The sequence below is a fragment of the Nothoprocta perdicaria genome, unplaced genomic scaffold (assembly GCF_003342845.1).
Source record: "Nothoprocta perdicaria isolate Ctin4 unplaced genomic scaffold, notPer1 scaffold_150, whole genome shotgun sequence".
Classification (NCBI taxonomy): Eukaryota; Metazoa; Chordata; class Aves; order Tinamiformes; family Tinamidae; genus Nothoprocta; species Nothoprocta perdicaria.
In genome coordinates, this window is record NW_020454650.1 from 1,274,061 (window position 1) to 1,293,676 (window position 19,616).

The window sequence follows — 19,616 nt, forward strand, 5'->3', positions numbered from 1 at the left end:
GGCAGGGCCCGGGCGGCGGCTCCTTGGCGGGCCCGGCGGCGCCGCCTTTGTCGCCGCGAGGCGGGCGGGCCCTGCCCGGCGGCGCGGCGGAGCCAACGGGCCCTCCCTCCGCTCCGCCCGTAGGTTCCTCATGAAGCTCAGCCACGAGACGGTGACCATCGAGCTCAAGAACGGCACGCAGGTGCACGGCACCATCACAGGTACCGGCTGCGCCCTCCGCCGCGCCGGGGCCTGCGCGGGAGCCGGCGGCCGGAGAGGGCCCCGCGGAGCCCCGGCCCTGCGGAGCCCCGGCCCCTGCGGAGCCCCGAGCCCCGGCCCTGCGGAGCCCCGAGCCCCCGCGGAGCCCCGAGCCCCGGCCCTGCGGAGCCCCGGGCCCCGGCCGGGCGGCGGGGACTCCTCGCGCCGGTGGCGCCGGTGGAGCCGGCGATGTGTGGGTGTCTGTGCTCCCCTTCATGAGGCAGCGCTGGGAGGCAGCCGGGGGGCTGCGGCACTTGCTGGAGCCTCTGGTGCCCYCCTGGGCTACGCTCACAAATAAGCTGAAGGGAAAATGAAGTGAACTTGTGCAGACTGTTTCCTTAGCAAAACTGAAGGAAGCACGGCCTGCTTGGGAGAATTTGCTCAGCACCGTGAGGGTGGGGAGCTGGTTGTACCGCTGCCAGCCCGGCGTGGTGGTAAACAGCTACGTCTGCTAAGTCCCTTCATGGTATTTGAATATGTCTGATTCTGCTTTGTGGAATTGCTGTGGGCTCCAGTCATGCAAGGATTTTATAGAGGAACCACCTGCAAAGGGCGTTTTTGTGTGTGTGTGGTAGGCAGATAAATGGCAAATGTCCCCGCAGGCTTAAATCAGTTCAAGTAGGCTGTAGATTGTTTTAATCTAAAAGAGAGTTATTTGTTTAAAAGAGAGTTATTTGTTTACCTTACATAGGAATGCATCTTCGCATAAGCTTGCATTAGCTTTATGGAGCTGGTATTATTGCCTTGGTGAAACACTTGTCCTTCAGTTTGGTTTTCTCCATTTATGAAATGAGACAATAATTGCTTTTACCTCCCAGGGCTGTTTGTGCAAACACACACTTAGAATATGCTAGACATTTTACTCGTGTGGTTGTCCTCTCTGAATTAATGCTCATTTCTAAATTACAATTTCTATCTTGTCTTTTTTGTTTTGTTTTGAAAAAAGAAATTCTTATTTTGATCTTCATAGCTACAGGCTTATGATGTGCAGGACAAAATATAGAGGCTGAATGGTGCCACTTCTTATGCTTGCAGAAAGAGGAAATGATCAATCGCTTCCTCCCCAGAGTTTTTTCATGGCTTTTTTAAAGCAAAAAAAAATCCTAGTGTTAGACTTTTGTAATAAATGGTATTTGATTTTTGCTGAAAGGGACCATTTTAACCATTTATAAAATTACTATGCCTGTGTTGGATCTACATAAAGATCTCTAATGGTATTGTACAGATAGCAGAGGTGGCTTTCCATCCAAAGCGTACAGTAAGTGCTTGAGAATAGTTACTGATAAATGAGCCAGTATAAATTGAAGAGGCAAAATGTGTGTGTTAGCTTCACTCGCAGGCTTAATTGTGAGTGGCCTAGATCCAGAGCGAGTGCCCATGAGCAGCACACACCTGCAAGCAGGTTTCTACCTGAAAGCAGCCTGCGTTGCCAGCCGGGCCCGTGTTGTAGCCTCGTGGCAGCAGTCGGGGCTGTTGCTGTTTCAGGAGTGGATGTCAGTATGAACACGCATCTCAAGGCGGTGAAGATGACGCTGAAGAACAGGGAGCCCGTGCAGCTGGAGACGCTGAGCATTCGCGGCAATAACATTCGCTACTTCATCCTGCCAGACAGCCTGCCCCTYGACACCTTGCTAGTGGATGTGGAGCCAAAAGTCAAGTCCAAGAAGAGGGAAGCAGGTTAGTTGGTGATTTCCCAGCCCCCTTTCTCTGCTCTGCGCTACGCAGCAGTGGTTTGGGCCCGTTTTGGGTCACTGCGACTGTGCAGTTGTTCTGTAAATTGCCTGAATATCTTAATTCCTGCATTTGGCATCTGGTTCTCTCACCCTTGATGGCTTGATGCTGATATTGCTGTGTCTGCCTTGCCTGCCTTCTTAGCATCTACRAAATCTCCTTTTGGGTGAAATGATACATTTATAGCTCGTCATATGCTTGTGTAAAAAATGCAAATACTTCTAAGCTTGGAGCAGTTTTAATCCACATTTTTCAGAGGTGACACCAAAAAGACATTTCCTCTCGGCATGTTTGCTGTGTTTCTCCAGGCCTAATAAGAAAGTACAYTATGGCCTCTTGCACATAGCTGAAATATTGCTTGGTAGTGGGTAAGAATTAACTGCAGGAGAGCTGCATGGGAGGGAATTAAGGATTGAAGCGAGTCCGCACTCTTATCCGATGAGTTTTCCAGCATTGCACTGTATGTGCTCTTCCTGGGAACTGTATTTAGTTTTTCCCAGAAGGCTGTTGAGCAAAACCTTTTCCCTAAACACACAACAATGTAGGGAGAATAGTTCAGTTTTAGTTCATGCTATTAAAACTTGAGCACCTAATAAACCCCAGAAAATCGTGTGTTTGCACAGTGTACATTTTGCACAGTGCTTGATCTTGGTGCTTTTATTTTTAATTTCTTTAAATGAAAGCAAATTGTGCTCTAAAATAATGTCYTCCCATTTCTCCAGTAACGGGTGTTGGAGTGTTTGGATGCGGCTCTGTGGCTTCAAGCCGTGTGGATGGTGCGGTTTGGGCAGAGGTGGCGGGCTCACCTCCCAAGTGCTAATAGTTGTGGCCTTGCTCTTTACCAAGAGCAAGCGTGAAGCTCCTGGCAGGGTTTTGCCCCTCTCATATCCATTAAAAATGAACTGCCCACAGGGTGAAACTGGACCGTGGTTGGGCTGCTCTCTCCTGAACCTCACTTCTTACACCTTGGCTGTGCTGGGGCTCTTGTTGAGCTTTGCCTTCATCTGCACGTGCTCTGGATGCAGGTGCCCACGGTTAATGTGGGATCTCTCCTTGGCAAGTGAAAATGGTGATGGGAGGCAGCAAGCCCTACACTGACAGCCTTGCTTGAAATGAACCAGTAACATCARAGGTTCTTAGAGGGAGCTGGCAACCTGATGGAACAGGGCTTATTTCCTTAGAAAATGGGGGTGAAATGACACCCCATCATCCTATGGAATATCCAATCTCCTGCAGTCCCTTGTAACCTAAACTGCTCTGTGGYTCTGCCTTTTACTGCACCGTGTAGTATCTGGAAGGAGCACAGAGCCAAGATTTGGCCTGATAAGCACTTGGAAAGTGAGTAGAGGCATTTTTGAAAACAGCAGGAGCTGCTTGGTGCTTGGAAACGTAGCTGTTTCGTGTAGGTAAATGGAAGAGTGCGCTTGAAAGTCTTAACAGTGTGTTGAAATGTGCATCTGCCTTTGTCGGTGTGCTGAAAACCCCATGATGTGAGCTGTGGTAATACATGTGCTGTGATGTGAGCAGTGGTGAAATGAACACTGTGCCAGAAKGTCCTGCAGGACCTTTTTCTTTCTCTTGATAAAACTTAAGCCTTTCAGAAATCAGAAAAGGGGCATCAGTGTCTGTCAAACCGTCAGTTGCTTGGAAAGAGCCAACTGTGCTGCTGTTTCCCCTTGTCACCTTGAGTGGAGCCAAACATAAACTGTAGCCCGGCGAGGTTACTGTTGGAAAACCTGATACAAAATAGGAAAACACTGCCTGAAATACACTGGCAATTACCAGCCTTCATATCTGAYACAGAGTTGTTTGTGCCTGATGCAGAAGCGTTTAGTCAAAACTGAAATGTTTCTTTTGCTTTATTTGTGCAGTGGCTGGAAGAGGCCGTGGCCGAGGCCGTGGGAGAGGCAGAGGTCGCGGCCGAGGAAGAGGAGGTCCCAGGCGATAACTGCTCACTGCAACCCCTCTTACCACATTCTGGGCAATTTCGGATAGTTTTTGTACAGGTCTTGTTTACGGTGTCCATTTTTAATAAACTGAAATGTGAAAAAGTTGTCTTTCTTCTGTTAGCTAGGCCCAGAGCGGGAGGCCTTGGCGGGCTCGAACGGTGCTCGTGTGAAATGAGCCCCTCTTCTGTAAGGCAACTGGCATCTTCTAACCACAYGCTAAGGAAGACACGCTGTTAAGAACCCCTGTCCTCTCAATGTGTCTTTAGTGTTGTTGTGCAGAGTGACCTCCTTAAAGTTCATAGGTAGAATTTTGCTGTTTTCTATTATGTGAACCTCAAAAACTTACTATGTTATTTTCTTTATTAAAAAAAACTACATAAGGAAGCTGATCAGTGCTACAGAACTGCTGATTTGTTGCATCTTGGGGTAAAAACTAACCACCGTGGAGAGGAGCTTGCTAAAGCTGGTTATGTGGCATRCGCGGCTCCGGTTTGGGCCTGAAGGAAGCTGCATCTCTCGCAGCTCAGGAGCATATCACAGATACATGTAACAGTGCATCCCTGGAAAACATGAAGCACACACCTAGATACTGGAACTGGATGTTTACTTCTTTGGGGAATGAGGATTTCTGCAGTTTATATAACACYGCTTTGCTGGCACAAATATGCAGGAAGCCAAAGGATTTGTCTCGGATACCTTCCCACCCGTTTTCCTTTTGCGGGGAAAGAATGGCCGTGTTCACAGTGTAAAACTCCAGCAGATTAAATAGAGACGTCATCCAAAAGAGTCAGTTTGACTCTGCCTGCGGAGGGCAGCGGCGCTCGGGCGGCGGGAGACGCTCGGCTCGGCGCCGGTGCTGCCCCGCAGGCTCTCCCGCAGGAACACCTGAGCGCTACGTGGCTAGCCGGGGCGCTGGCGACCTGCGCTCGGTGGCGTTTCGTGAGCTGCTCTTCTGCGTGTCTCCTCCTGCAGAGGCCACCRAAAAGCCTCGCTGCTGCAGAAGAGCTTGGTTCTGTTTTAGTGGGGGGTGGTTTCTTTTTTCCTGACGGGTTTGGGGCCTCCCGAGGGCGCTCAGGTGAAGGCAGCACGTGGAGGGAGCGCCGTGCGTGCGCTCAGGCCACGGGGCGCGCGCGGCCCCTCCGCAGCCGCCTCCGCGCCAGCGTCAGCAGAGCGCCCAGCGGGATGCACATGGTGGAGGCCGCCACGAGCAGCCCGATGACGGCCAGCGCGTAGCCCGGGTAGTCCTTGGTCACCAGCTGCCCCTGCGGGTGAGACGGGAGCGTTAGCACGTGCCGATCCCGGAGCGTTAGCGTGAGCGTGTGCAGATCCCGGCGCGTTAGCGTTAGCACACGCGGGTCCCGGAGCGTTAGCGCACGCGGGTCCTCGCGCCTCGGCAGCCCCTCGCCCAGCTCCTCGTGCACCCTTTGGAAGGAGGGGAGAGGTGCTCGCGCTTCCCGGGCTGGCGGTGCCGGKGAAGCGTGTGCAGGAGGCGCTCGGGAATGTGCTGCACAGGCCGGGTGGTGAGGGAAGGGCTCRCGGTTGGGCTCCAGGGCCCTTTCCAGCCATAGGGATTCTATGACTGTCCTTAAAGCTGCTCCGCAGCCTCGCCGGCATAAGCCTGGGTGCCACCCCTTGCTATAGAGGGGKTTGCATGCTGCAAATAGTGGGGGCCTTCTCCTTGCTGCAGCTTCCATGAGCTGCAGCAGAGCCAGTCCTGGCTGCTTCCTCCCTTAATGAGCTCGCTCGGCACTGACCCCATCACCGCAGGCGATTCCCAGCGCTCTCCTGGCACCGGGATGGGCTTCCTGCTGCTGCTGCCCAGTCAAGGAGCCCGGCCCTCTGCGGGCGCCCAAATGGGTGATGACAGGAGGCAAACAGGGCTTTGCTTTTCGTTTTTTTTCTCTATGTGCAGGAAACATTTCCACAAAAGCTTATGAAACTAGTAATTACTTATCCAGCAGTAATTCCTCTGCAAAAACATAATCCCTTTGGAACTTCTACAGAATTATTTTGGCCGTGAAGAAAAGTGTAATGGGGAGACTTGAAAACAGAAATGAAATGGTTGGTGAAAACAGTTTGTGCTATTCCAGCAGCTGCTGCCCTGTTTTAAAATACCTCTAATTTTACTCAAAACACTGTTTTTTTGAACTAAATGCTTTTGGTTAAAGGGCATTTTTAAGATTTTTTTTCAGTCATCACTAATAAACATTATAACTTTTTTGTTTAAAGATACCAGTTTATAAGAACTGAGCAATGACGTGAGCTCCAGCTGCAGGCTTGGAAAAGGGAGCAGGTTTGGGGGAGCAGCGTGGTTCGGAAGGAACACTGTGTGTCCTTGCAGGGCGTGCTGAACGTTTCTTCAAAGCACAAACCGAGCAAAGCCTCGGTGCTGCTTTACCTGTGCGGCATCCCACGCCTGGTACTGCAGCGTTCCTGTGAGGATATAGTCCGTGATGTAAAATATAAATAGGCTTATAATTAGCAAGGGACTAGCAAAAGCCCACATAACTTTCCAATACCAGCTTGGCTTATGTCCGATCATGGTGTGAAGATCTTTCTCAAATCTGTCATGAGAAGAAAAGCAGAAAATAAGAAAGGAGGAGTTCTTGAGAGCAGCCCCATGTGTTCAGTCGGGACCTTCATCTCTGCTGCTTGACAAGCTCCTCTAGGGCTAATAACACGGGTAGAGGGAGTCTGACCAGGGAGAGACGYGAGCAGAAAGGGGCAGCATCTGAAAGCCTGGCTGAAAGGGAGTGAAAACCAGCAGGGCTTGCGGCAGGCCCCCTGGTCTATAGGTAGAGTTATATAAGGTAGAAAAGCCCCCATAGACTTCGCCTTAGGTAAGCTCAGAGCTGTATTAGTCCTGGAGGCTGCTGAAGAGCTGGTGCCGAAGCAGCAGGAGGAATCGAGTGGAAGCAGGGAGAGGAATCACGCGGAAGCAGGGGGAGGAATCGCATGGAAGCAGCAGGAGGAATGACACCGAGCAGCAGGAGGAATCACGTGGAAGCAGTGTGAGGAATCACATGGAAGCGGGGGAAGGAATCGCATGGAAGCAGCGTGAGGAATCCCGCTGCCGCCCTCGCCCAGGGGAGGCCTCCTCGTGGCGGCCCTCGCGCTGCGCCCGGGAGCTCAACCTGGGGTGACCTGGAGCTTGTGAGCACCCCAAGGGCTGCGGTGGCCGCAGGCACCTGCTGTGGACAGAGTCACAAGCGTTAAAGACACGTTAAAGGTTAGAGCCTGCTTCCTGGGGGTGTCCCRTGGGTGGGCAGCCTCCTGCCGGGTGCTGGCCGCGCTTCGCAGCTCGCCCCGCGTTTCTGCAAAAGGAGAGGCCGCCTTTTGGCAGGAGATGCTCTTTGGACCGACGGCGAGAGACAGAGCGAGCAGGGAACAGCGTGTCCCGCTCATTAGTGCTCCCCTGCCTGCGGAGAGGGCACTGGCGGGGGGCAAATTAGAAAATAACAGCACCAGAACTAGCAGCTGGAGATCTTTCCCCTTGTGTAAGGACAGGTGATCCCTAAACTAAGATCGCAGGCAGTAGCACCCCTTTGGGGCTTCCAGAGTGTCAGGAAAAACGGGAAAAAAATGGAGTCCAAGGTGGTATTTTTACTCCTACTGCTGTCTGGCTTGGCCTATGGTCGCATCCCCCCTCTCCTGCTTACAGTCACGCTGTACAGAAGCGGGGTTTCCAGCTCCTACCTTCTTATCCCGTAAACGTAGCACACAGCGATGGTCTCCACCAGCACAATGAGCAGCAGCGAGAGGGTGGCCGCGTAGTCGTTGAATATGTCAAACCAGTAATTCCCAGCCTCCATGGTGAAAATCAGGCCAATGATGCAGTTGATGAAACACACGAGGCCTGCACGGACAGCACAGAGAGGCTCTCGTGGCACCCGGGTAGTGTGTGCGGGAAACGTCGCYGCCTTGCTGGGACTGGAAGGATAGCGGGACTCCTACGGCTTTCCCACAGGTTAGAAGGGTTGTTACTGAAGCTACTGCCGTGACGACTGCCACAGAGCAGCCGGGCTGCAGGAAGGCCCTTTGGAGCAGCGCTGCATTAGGGGCTGGCATTGCATGGACCTGGTGCCCCAAAGCCTTGGAAGGTCTCGCGTCTCCCTCGTGGCCACTTGTAGAACATCGCTGCTCTGCACGGTACTTCCCTGGGTAGCTCTGTGAGCACTGGGGGCAGAGCTTGAGACGTAAATCACAGAATGGTCGAGGGTGGAAAGAACCTCTGGAGATCATCTAGCCCAGCCCTGCAAGCAGGGACACCCAGAGCACCTGGCACAGGGTCACCTCCAGGCAGGTGCTTACATCTTCAGAGAGGAGACTCTGCAGCCTCTGGGCAACCTGGTCCTGTGCTCTGTCACTCTGTCACTAAAGAAGTTTTTCCTTCCTGTGCTTCAGATTGTGGCCACTGCATCTCGTCCTGTTGCTGGGCACCTCTGAAAACTGTCTAGCCCCAGCATGTTGACCCCTTCCCTTCAGATATTTGTGTACACGGGTAAGTTCTGCCCTAGCCCTCTCTTCTGCAGGCTGCGGAGGCCCAGCTCTCCCAGTCTTTCCTCATAAGAGAGATGCTCCAGTCCCCTGATAGCCATCCTAGTCCTATGATGAACTCTCTCCAGTAGCTCTGTATCYCTCTTATACTGGGGAGCCCAGAACTGTCCCCAGTACTCTAGATGCGGCCTCACCAGGGCTGGTGAGTGACAGGATCCTCTCCCTTGACCTGCTGGCAACACTCATCCTGATGCAGCTCAGGATCTCATTGATCTTGGCCRGGTGGRCACACTGCTGCCTCACGGTCAGTCTGTTGTCTACCAGAACCCCCAGGTCCTTCTGTCAAACCCAGGCCAGCCCCCAGCCTGTCCTGGTGCATGGGCATATTCCTCCCTAGAGCACCTGCCCTGCGCTGTGGTATTTAGCCACGTGGCAGCAAACACAACCCGGTTTGCTCCTGTTACAGATGCTTTCCCCAGAGCAGGCAAGCACTAGTGGCAGCAGATCTGACGATCCCCGCTCCTCTGGAGGACGAAGCGGGACCCTCAAACACGGTGGGACACCAGAGCTSCGCTGTGCACGTTCTCACCGTGCGTGGTGTCTGCTCACCTGAGACCACCTCCTTGGAGAGGTGGCTGGCAATGAACTTGCTGTCGGTGAGCGGCGTGAGGATGGCGGCCGTGTTGCCCAGCATGCTGCCTATGCCCAGCATGAGGAGCATGACGAAGTAGAGCACCGAGTAGAGCTGCGGCACCTCCATGTTTTTGATTGCCTCAGAGTAGACTATGAAGGCGAGTCCTGTCCCCTGGACAGCCTGGCAGCAAGGGAAGAGATCGAGGGGGAGAGTTAGGGGCAACCCTTCCCTCAGTCTCCCATGCTTTTAGGGTAAGGGATCATTTCTGCAGGGGAGACTGAAATTCTTCCCAACTTCAGTCCCTTTTAGCTGGGGAGATTTTGATCTCTCTTCCTTATTGCAGTATTTGTGCTCAGGAGGGCATTAATAGCCGACAGTTTCAGCAAAATCAAGGCCACCTTGTTTTTTTCCCTCCTGTTGACTAGGATCCTGCTCACCAAGGAGCTCTAATGATTTCAGCAGGGCTGTTTAGGGGTGAACTTCTCCTCAGCTTGAACAGGGACCTAGGAGGCTGATCCTCCATCACGGCAACGCAAACGTGCCCTGGTGGTGCTTGCACAGCAGCACAAACAGATCTTTGGGCCCCAAACCCACGCGGCCTTGCCTGGCCCTCAGCTGGATGGGCTGATCCCAGCACACGGCAGCTTGGGACAGGCGGCAGCTTGGGACAGGCCCCCCGGGGGTCCCTCCGCAGCCTGGGGCCGGCCCGGCGCCCCTCACCGTGTCCAGCTCCGCCTCCAGGCTGCAGTTCTTGAGCTGCGGCTGCAGCTCCGCGTAGCGCTGCGGGTGCGCGGCCTGCAGGTGGCCCTGCACGGCGCCCAGGTTGTCCGCCGTCAAGGAGCCTTCCTCCAGGTCAAAGGCGTTGGTCAGCAGCAGGATCACCCTGCGGAGAGGCAAGGCCACGTCGCATCTCTCCGCGCGTGCCGGCAGCGTCTCCCAGCCAGCTGCCCTGGCAGCAGCTCCCGGAGGGGGAAAGCAAGATGCCGTAAGGCCCAGCTCTTACTTGCTCATGCAGCTCTCGTAGTTGAAGGTGGCCTTGAAGCCGTAGATGGAGAAGGTGACGATGCTGGCGAAGATGGAGGTGGCGCTGTTGATGAGCGAGACGACGACGGCGTGCCGCTCGCAGTTGTTGCTCGGCTCGTTGTAGCTGGCGAAGGCGATGAGGCTGCCGAAGCCCAGGCCCAGCGAGAAGAAGATCTGCGTGGCCGCGCTGATCCACGCCTTGGGGTTCGCCAGCTGCTCCAGCTGCAAAGGCGCCCGTGAAGCCCGCGCCGCCCTGCCGCGCTCCTGGCTTCATCCAAAGGGCCCAGGCATTCGGGAGGTGCTGTCGTTTTGTTACGKTTTTTTCCTTACCTTTGGTGTAAACATGTAAATGAGCCCGTTCACAGCGCCGTGGAGCGTTAGCCCTCGTATCAGGTATATGATAAGAACGCAGTAGGGCAGGGAGGCGGTCACGTACACGACCTGCGGGAAGGAAGGGGGACACTGAAGACAGTCTGTCGGACCGTACATGGATGAAGAGTGCAAAGAGCATCGCTGGCTACGTGTCTTCTGCCTGTAGCTTTCTGTTCACATTCRCTTCACCTGAAACATTAGCATTATTCTGTTTGTTATCTTACACTGACCTTTAAATGCATATTTTTAGTGAATTTAAGATTTCAGTTTTCACATGCTGCAGGTGACCCTGTGTGTGCAGGGAGGTTGGGCTAGATGACCTCCAGAGGTCCCTTCCAAGCTTAAGGATTCTATGATTCTATGGATTAAATTTAGATTCCAGTTCTAGAGAAACAAAATTTATTGATACTAAAGACCTGTGATAAAGCTCCCAGAGTCGTGTACTTGAGTTCAAAAATAGTAACTTTGAACATTTGTTCAAAGTATTTGTTTACTACCTATGTTATGCAGCATCTAGTGGAGGAAAATTGGTTTGAAGCTGCCTGAGAAGAAATAACCAGTTGAGTCTCACCATCTGTTCAGAGCAAAMGTGAAGCAGAGCTCCTCGGTAAGTGGCCCAAATCAAATTGGAAGGAAAAGAAAGTATTTCAAGTGTAGAAGAGGCTCCAACTGGCTGTAACCCAGCTAGAAGGGTAGAAAAGCAGAATCTTTTAGCTTTGATCACACTCCTGACTTTGAACCTGAATTTTTGTTCTGCATGTTAGATGCTCACAYGTGCTAAAAAAGGGGGAATCTGGTTGACACCCCTTTGCATCGACCTCAACGAGGTTTCCCCTCCTGCTCTACCAAGCTAATGAGAAGAGGGCCAGACCAGACAAGACAGCTCCTGGGTTTCACAGAAGGGCTGAGGTTGGAAGGGACATCTTGAGATCATCYAGTCCAACCCCCCTGTTCCAGCAGGGACACCCAGAGCACGGGGCACAGGGMGGCATCCAGGCGGGTTTGGAAGACCTCCAGAGAAGGAGACTCCACAGCCTCCCTGGGCAGCCTGTGCCAGGGCTCTGTCACCCTCACASTGAAGAAGTTCTTCCTCATACAGAGATGGAGCTGCCTGTGTTTCAACTTATACCCATCCACTTAGACGGATTTGCACCACTTCCCAGCAGAGGAAGAGCCCCCGAGACGGGAAAGMGGCTCATCCGGCGCGCAGCTCCCGCCTGCGTCCCGCCCGGCTCGGGCAGAGGCCGGGCCCTGCGGGCGCTCACCTTGCCGGTGGACTCGGTGCCGCGCAGGATGCAGAGGTAGACGAGGAGCCAGGCGAGCGTGAGGCACAGCGCCTGCTCCCACTGCAGCGCGCCGGCGGCCTCCAGCGAGGGCGCGATGTTGAGCGTGCGCCGGTACCAGAAGTACTGCGTGGGCGACGTGCGCGCGCACTCCGCCTCGTCGCCCGTGCGGTTGCCGTTCAGCGGGCAGCTGGCCCAGGGCAGCGGGTCCTGGGCACGCGCGGCGGGAYGGGACGGGGCCGCTGCCTTAACCCGGCCCGGGCGGCCCTCCCGGGGCCCACCCTCTGCCCCACGGCCACCCTCTGCCCTGAGGTGGCCAAGCCCTCTGCCCTGGYGTGGGGCTTGGCGCTGCTCCCTCATTCCCCCAGACCAACCCTCTCCCCCGGGACTCTCAGTGCTCTCGTGGGTTGGACCCTCTGCCCCGGGAAGAGCCCTCTCCCTCTTGGACAGCCAACCCTCTCCCTCTGGTCTGCTGACCCTCTCCTTCAAGGACAACCCTTCCCCTCAGGACCCTCTTCCCAGGCAATGACCCTCTTCCCGGGACCGCCGACCTCCTCCCGCAGGAGCGACCCCTCTCCCTCCCAGGCCAGCCCCCCAGGACGGATGCTCTCCCGCCAGGGTTGACCTTCTCTCCCAGGGTGGCCCCTCTCCCTCGGATCGGCCAACCCTGTCCCGCGGGAGCCGCCCGCCCACCCACCTGGAAGGAGTGGAAGAGGTACCAGAAGGCCCAGGCGTTGATGACGTTGTAGTACATGGAGAGGAAGAAGGACACCACGACGCTGGCGACGCCTGCAGCAAGGAGAGAGGCGCTCGCCTCGCTGCCCCCAGCCACCAGCTGCCCCCGTGGGTTCCCGAGGGATTAAAGCTCCGCCAGCCCAGATGGAGAGGACCCCRGCCGGCTCTGGTGCACGGGGCACCTTCCTACTGCAAAAATGCCTTCTTCCTTTGGGGCTATCCTGAAYTGGATGTTGCACATCCCCCCCCGAGGGTTGAGTTTCATTTATTTAGGTATTTCCTCATTCATTGCGTACGCAAACTGGAGATGATGTGGGCCACGCAACGACCCCCTGACGCAGCTCAGAGCAGGCAGAGCCCACCACGAGCTTCCTCCCGCGAGCAGCAAAGCGTCCCCTCTCCCTGGGCTCCCCGCGCCGCGGGGACATGCACATGGACATGCACATGGACATGGACCTGGACGTACCGACCCCGCAGAGGTAGGGGCTGATCATCTTCCAGGCGCCGATGCTGCCGCGCCGCATGCGCTGCCCCACGGCCAGCTCCAGGTAGAGCAGCGGCATGCCCTCCACGACGAGCATGATGAAGTAGGGGATGAGGAAGCCGCCTGCGAGACAAAGCCGAGAGGCCGCTCAGCAACGTGTGCCCCCCAACCYGCAGAGACCCCCTCCCCAAACCAGGCTGGGGCTCCCTGTGCCACCCGGACACAGCGAAACCCCAAGTGACGTCTCATGCCTTGAGACATTGCGACGCTTCCTTGTTTTTCCCCCAGATTCCCGGTGCTCGTGCAGAGCAGACGGGCTGTGTGGTGCCCTGGTGCCTGGGGTGGCCCTTGGCAGCGCCAGGATTTGCCGTGTTAAAATGTGCCGGGGCGGCGCGCGGGGCTGCGCGGAGCTGGGCGCCGGCGCGAGCAATGTGCACGGCCGGCGCTGTTAAAGGCTAACCGCCGCGGGGCACCGCCTGGGAAGGACCAGGAAGGAAAGAGCCCTGGGGAAAACATTTACTGCGTGGAAAGTTTTCCCTGGCGGAAAAACAGCGACATGCCAAGAGCGAGCGGTAGGGGACGTGCGGATTCTGCCATGGCTCTTGGAGACCTGTGAGGGCTGAAGCAGGGGAAGGGACACGGCCTGCTCCTTGTGTTGGGTTTGCCCCAGCTTCCTTGGGTTTCTTCTGCGGAAAAGGGAAAATTTCCCTGTCCTTGACTGGGTGCACCTCGACTGGGCCTGGAAAAGGCCGAAAGCTGGGATTTTGCGGAGGTTTTTCCCGCTTCCCTTTCACAGCGCGCCAAAAACCTTTACGTAAGCACCTCTTCTTTGGGCCCTAATCGGTGGCATTAACATTCCTYGCAGCGGGAATGCGCCGAGGCCGAGTGCTGGAAGCGCACACGGGGAGTAAGCCGGTTTATTCTGGGAATTAATTTCCTCCCCGCCGCCTCGGCTTCGTTAACAGCCCCTTTGTTTGCCCGTTAGGTAACTTCCTACGCGGAGCGGGAGCATCCTGGGAACCAGCCTGGCGCTCTCCCAGGCACCTCCRCTCCATGTGGCCAAACCCTCCTTCTGGAAAGGGATTCGGTTCTGCTGTGCAGCCGCTGCCGATGCGACAAGCCCCTTGGGAAAGGCGGCTTCACCCGCAGGGATTTGGTGGCCCTGCAGYGCTGCTCCCCTTGCTGTGCTCAGGCCCTGCTCCCGGGTCGCGGAGCGGCCGGAGCTCCGTGCGGCGCCGCTCGCTCCGCTCCGGCCCTCCTGCCCGGCCCGGCGCCTGTCACCTCCAGGCRTTAAGCTCCCCGGAACTGTGTTTTGTCAGGGCCGCTTTGGCAGACCCGGCAAAGCCACTAACTGCTTTTGTTTTGCTTTGTTTCCCTGAGGGCTTAGCAAGGAAAGCAAAGCTGACCCTCGGGTCTGCAATTCCAGGAACTGCTGCTGTTGGACCACCGTTCCTTTTGTGTTAATCATGTTTGGTTGAAAATCATTTCTGGCTGTATTCAGAGAGTCTGCACCATCAACTCTGCTAATAAGGCCTCATAAGGAGAATATGGTGGAAAACGCAATGCAAAAAAAAMCCCAAAACCCAAGTGTTTGGCTTTCTGGCTGTATGCCAGGACAAAACGACTGGCAGTGAACTAGTGTCCTGCTGATGGCCGCATGCAGAAACGTCTACGTTGTAGGCCGTGTGTTAGAGCTCAGGATGAGACGTGAAGCCTTTACCCTCGGAAGCATCTGCAGGAGATACCCCTGCAAACCCAGCAGCTCTCACTGTCACTCGGGCTCCCCGAAACACCCGCAGCGGCTCCCGCCGGGCAGCGGCTCCCGCCGGGCAGCACCCCATTCCTGCTGCAGCTGCAGCCGGTTCATCCCGCGGGATCTTGGAGGGGGTCCCGCGAGCGGCTCTGATGCGGCGCCAGCACCCGCTCATCCCAACCACGCGCGGCCCTAAGGACAAACCACAAGCCAATGCCCACGGCACCACACAAGCAGAAAGCACCCAGATATTCCCGAAAGGAGGAGCAAAGGAGCAAGSAGCAGCCGAGGCAGAGGCTGATCTTGCACCCCTGAAACCAGAAAGCTGAGTAACTCTGAGAGGTTTGRGGGAGCTCCTGATAAGCCTTCTTGAAAAGGTGCACATTAGCCAATGATGACTGTGCACTAGAAGATATATATGCACATTTAATTAACTTAATTAACAGATTCCTAATTGCCTGATCTGATTTCTAAGAAAGAACATCCGTGGCAGGCACTCGGTACAGACATCTTCTTTCTCCAGTTGGGACAGGAGGGACAGGGAGCCTTTCACTGAGCACTTTTGGAGCCCAAACCYGTCTAATCCCCACGTTCAAAACTTCCTGTGAGGCTTTTGCTGAGGAATGCCTGTTGATTAAGGAGTTGCAGCCAACTTCAAGGCAGATTTGTAGCCAAGATCTCCTCCTAAAAAGAGGTTTTGTGTCAAAGAGATACATTCAGGACAGCAGCTTGAATGGCTATGACTAATCTTTTGATTAAATCATTGAAAACCTCTCCCCTTCTCCTTGATATATATTCAAGTCAGCATATGTGAGCCTAGACATGTCCTGAGGCAGTTTCTGATGCCATCAGAGCGCTTCAACAGGAGGAAGGCAATAGCTCAGTGCCATATGGACCTGCACCCCACACACCTCCAGCCCTTCGGCAAGTGCTTCCTCCCACTGTCTCACGGCTCTTCCAGCGAGTGGGTGCTGCTGTGTTGGGGCGGCTGGCCCCTATACACCTCGAGCTGAGGGATGTGATAAACCAGCGACACAAGCGGGGAGGCGCTGGTGGCCACTGCTGGGTGGTGGCCCTGCCTGGCACCGCGTGGCGGGGCAGCCCCTATCGCCGCGGATGGGACCCCCAGCCCCGCGCCCATGGCTGCCCGGCTGTTGTCCCCACACACAACAGGCCACGGGGGTGAAGCTCGCGACAGACCCCRTCCCTCGAGGGAAGCAACAACAGCAGGAGCCCCACTTACCTCCTCCGTACATCTGACACAGATAGGGGAACCTCCACACGTTCCCCAGCCCCACGGCGTAGGAAATGCAGGCGAAGACGAACTGCAGGGGGTTGTCCCACAGCGGCCGGGACTTCTCCATGTTGGGAATGCGGCGCTGGCTGCCTCCGGGCCGGGCGCAGGTGCTCCGCGCGCCCGAGCAGCGGCACGGCCGCCCCGCCGCGAGGGGAGGAGAGAGGGCGAGCAGGGACGCTCGCCAGCTCCTATCAAGCCTTTTAATTGCTAATCTTATTAACAGGCACACACTGCAGCAGGAATGCTGGTAAATAGATTATAGGAACGCACGCACAGAACTATAAAGTTGGTACCAACAGCTGCTTGGGGTTTGAGTGGCATTTCTGGGAAGGATGTGAGCCCAGGGATTGTGCTCCGCTCACACGCTCGCTTGAGGCTGGAAGGAGACAGGTTTGGAAACTAGAAGATCCTTCTCCACGGAGTACTTTTCTCTAGGAGATGCATTTCTATGAATTCTGTSTGTTTCTGTCTCTATCTATGAGGCATTGGCTTGGGCTTGGTGACTGAAAGAAGAGATTTCCACCCCATTAGGACCGAGTTTAGCAGGGGTCAGAGCTGGCTTGTGGTTTGCACACCCCTTGCCCTATCCTGGTCCTCAGGCACCCTGACGCAGCCGGTTCTGGCGCAGCCAAGTTCATCCTAGGAGCCCACCCTGTTCCCCCCAACAGCCCTATAACAACAGCCCCRTCACCCGTCTACCCCAGCCCGCTTCAGCCTGGAGCCAGCACCTGAGCCTTCAGGAACACCGGGGCTCTGTGATCCACATGTATCCACATGTGTCCATGTGGAGCTCAGGGAGGCTGCAGGTAACCSTGCCTCGCCCCGCTTACCCTCACACACAGGCCCAAGGCCACATATGGGCTTCCTGAGGGGTTGCTCTCTCCAAATATGTTTAAGTTTCAGGGAAGGCACATCCGCAAAGGCCACAGGAAGCTGTGTCTGCAGCCTGGCATGGAGCAGAAGGGCCTGGGAGGCCTTTGGGCTGCTGGAATGTGCTCTGGGATGTCAAATGCGGATGCGACCCTGGTGTGCTTGGGCCCCTGCCAAGGCACAGTTTGACACCAACCACTGCAGACGGGTCTCTCGGGAAAGGAGACAACAAAAGGGGCTTAATGAGCCCTAGGACTCAGCTTCCTTCCCAAGTCTGACTAATTATGGCCYCTTTCAGGGCAGGATTGGCACCTTYCAGGTCTKTTTTTGTGAGAGAGACTCAGCTCAGGTAGCATCACGGGGCAACCAGACCTACACATTGAGAAGCTACAGTTAACTGTCTCACATCATGAGAAGTTCGGCAAAGTTTCATTATTAAGTTTGATACACATCACTACCTGTCAAATTCATTTAAAAAATGTTATTTAAAAATGGCTTATAGCATTTAATAAGTCACGAACAGGAAAGCTTTAAAAATACATATCCCACAACTCGCACCTGGGGTGATGGTCCTGCTTCTGTGTGAATAGATTATTACCACTGATGAGCGTAATCAAGTTAAACATTGCCCTGGCCCTATACCTCCCGCCCATTACATTTCACACTAGCTTACTAATGGAGTGGGGAGGCTGCAGGCAGGGAGGAGTGCTGAGCCTGGAGCAGCTCGGATCACATCGGGAAGTTCAGGGGCGGTGAACTGAATCACTGTCTATCTCTCGCCCTCGATTTAGGACAGCCTTATGGACAACCTGGATCATAAATCGCTATCATTTTTTTTTTTTTTTAAAGGCCGCCATGCAGGCAGGCACCTAGCCCAGTGCCTGTCATCGGTGTCATCCACCTTAAGAGATGTGCTCTGAGATGCTCTTAAGGGTATTTAAACCTCCAATACGCAGTGATCCCGGCTGTAAGACTTTYCACCCACCCCCTCAGATAACGCTGCTCCTGATGCCATGGAGAGTTTCTATCTATCATCTCCTTGAAGAGTTTCACTTCCTCTGGGTTGGGTAAGAATTGGGCTTCACATGGAGGGACCAAGATAAGCTGTAAAGAGATGGAATGAGGGAAATGAATGTGGGAAATGTCCAAATTCCAACTGTCTTTACATAGGGCTATCAAATGACAGAAGATCACAGATACAAGAACTCTTGATCATTACACTGGTCATTTTAAATGGAGATTAAGAATAAATTTTCCCTTGCTCTACCTACCAAATTCTAGAGCGTGGGGCTGGGAGTGCAGGRAGAAGGACTGGGGATTCATCTTGCCCATGGCTGGCCGGGGAAGGACAGGACAGAACGAGAGCTGCTCTATGTAAAGCTAACCAGAAGCAGGTATCTGAAGCAGGAAATCCCATTTCTCCCTGAAGCAGGACTGGAAGGTGAAGGCACCCCCTGAAAATCCTGAGCTCATTGCCACACTCACCCATCTCCCAGCTACTGCTCTAAGCTCCAAATTTCTTTACTTCAGGAGACAGAACCAGCTGGATTTCCGGACCTTAGATAAGCCTGGGCCATGACAGCAGTAGGGTGATGGCTCCAACATGTCATTGGAGAGTCTGGCTTCTCCTTCCAACAGTTTTTGGCAGTTATYGCGGGAATGCTGTTACTCCGTCTAGCTCGTTCCTTGGTTCCAGACTGCAGAGGATGCCCCTGAGGGCTGGACTCTGAACTCTCATATTCAGCCCCTTGGCAACCCTGAAACTCTTCTGCTCTACTGCTAGATCCARTGATCAACTAGCAATGAAAGGCATCCTTATGGATGCCTTATCCCTAAGAAAACATGCTTGGAAGGAGCTCCTTTTTCACTCTCCTTGGCTTTCTTGAGCACTGACACTCTGGCCATTTTTGAGTTATGGTCCTTTTTAGGGTGCTCCTTCCACAGAGATGCACCCAGTAGAGCTCGGAGAATCCCCTGAAATTCAYCCCGACTTGGAACTGGAGGCCAGCAGTCTGGGGAGGATTCTGGGCTGCTCTGCTCTCACCAGCAGCCCTCCCAGAGCCCGGGCTAGCGGTGGGTTGGAACGGGCCAAACAGAACTAAGCCTTGCTGGGCCGCCTCCATCGCCACGGGCTCCTGGTACTTTGCTCAGGGCTCCTCTACCCCTTTTCCCCTCTACTTAGCAGAGGTATCTAGCTGGTTAAGACTGCACCAACCTACTGAACACCAACCACCATTGATTCGTAATGCTGCCTAATGTTTCAGGATACGCTTGTGTGGATGCTAGGAAGACCTAGAAAGCAGATTTTTTTCTTTCCTGGAGTATTTGAGGGGGAGAGCATGTCAGGACGAAGTTCGTAGACGGTCAGCACCAGAATCACAGGCCAGTGCTTTCACTGTGCCATGGTCAAGAATTAACAGTTGTAGGCTGAGCCCTGTGAGCATATCCTCTACTCAAAGCCAGTTAAAAACATTTATTGCAGTAACACTCACCTGCTCACATACAAACTTACTTTCAGATGGTATTAAATTTGTTCTTAACATGATTTTAAAGGCCTGTCTTCCTAGGGCAGTGTGAACTTTGAGCTTGATCTCTTCAGCCACCTGGAATCAGATGATCCATGTCGCTTCCTAGGACAGTCAGAATCATTTGTTGGTGTCTTTGACAGTATCTGATGTCACACAGAAACCAACAGTTGTCCTTGATGAGGCCCTCAAGAGATGAACAGAGGGACACATATATGGGAAATGT

General features: G+C 54.5%; 2 protein-coding genes across 3 annotated transcripts; one reads left to right on the forward strand and one right to left on the reverse strand.

The window, feature by feature from the left end:
- Positions 1-100: 100 nt before the first annotated feature.
- Positions 101-4,264, forward strand: SNRPD1 (small nuclear ribonucleoprotein D1 polypeptide). Its single transcript, XM_026034852.1, has 3 exons — positions 101-200; positions 1,723-1,914; positions 3,840-4,264. The coding sequence occupies exons 1-3, from the start codon at positions 131-133 to the stop codon at positions 3,914-3,916; spliced, it is 339 nt and encodes a 112-aa protein (XP_025890637.1). The 5' UTR covers positions 101-130; the 3' UTR covers positions 3,917-4,264.
- Positions 4,265-5,029: 765 nt separating this feature from the next.
- On the reverse strand, positions 5,030-16,089 carry SLC6A20 (solute carrier family 6 member 20). Of its 2 annotated transcripts, XM_026034851.1 has the most exons (11): positions 15,942-16,089; positions 12,928-13,068; positions 12,424-12,515; positions 11,709-11,936; positions 10,402-10,512; positions 10,052-10,293; positions 9,769-9,931; positions 9,024-9,228; positions 7,614-7,773; positions 6,316-6,481; positions 5,030-5,179 (listed from the first exon to the last, which is right to left on the reverse strand). In XM_026034851.1, the coding sequence occupies exons 1-11, from the start codon at positions 16,060-16,062 to the stop codon at positions 5,030-5,032; spliced, it is 1,779 nt and encodes a 592-aa protein (XP_025890636.1). In that variant the 5' UTR covers positions 16,063-16,089. The 2 variants fall into 2 exon arrangements, with proteins under 2 accessions (XP_025890636.1, XP_025890635.1); XM_026034850.1 differs by lacking the exon at positions 10,402-10,512 and having other exon boundaries at positions 15,942-16,062.
- Between the last annotated feature and the right edge of the window lie 3,527 nt (positions 16,090-19,616).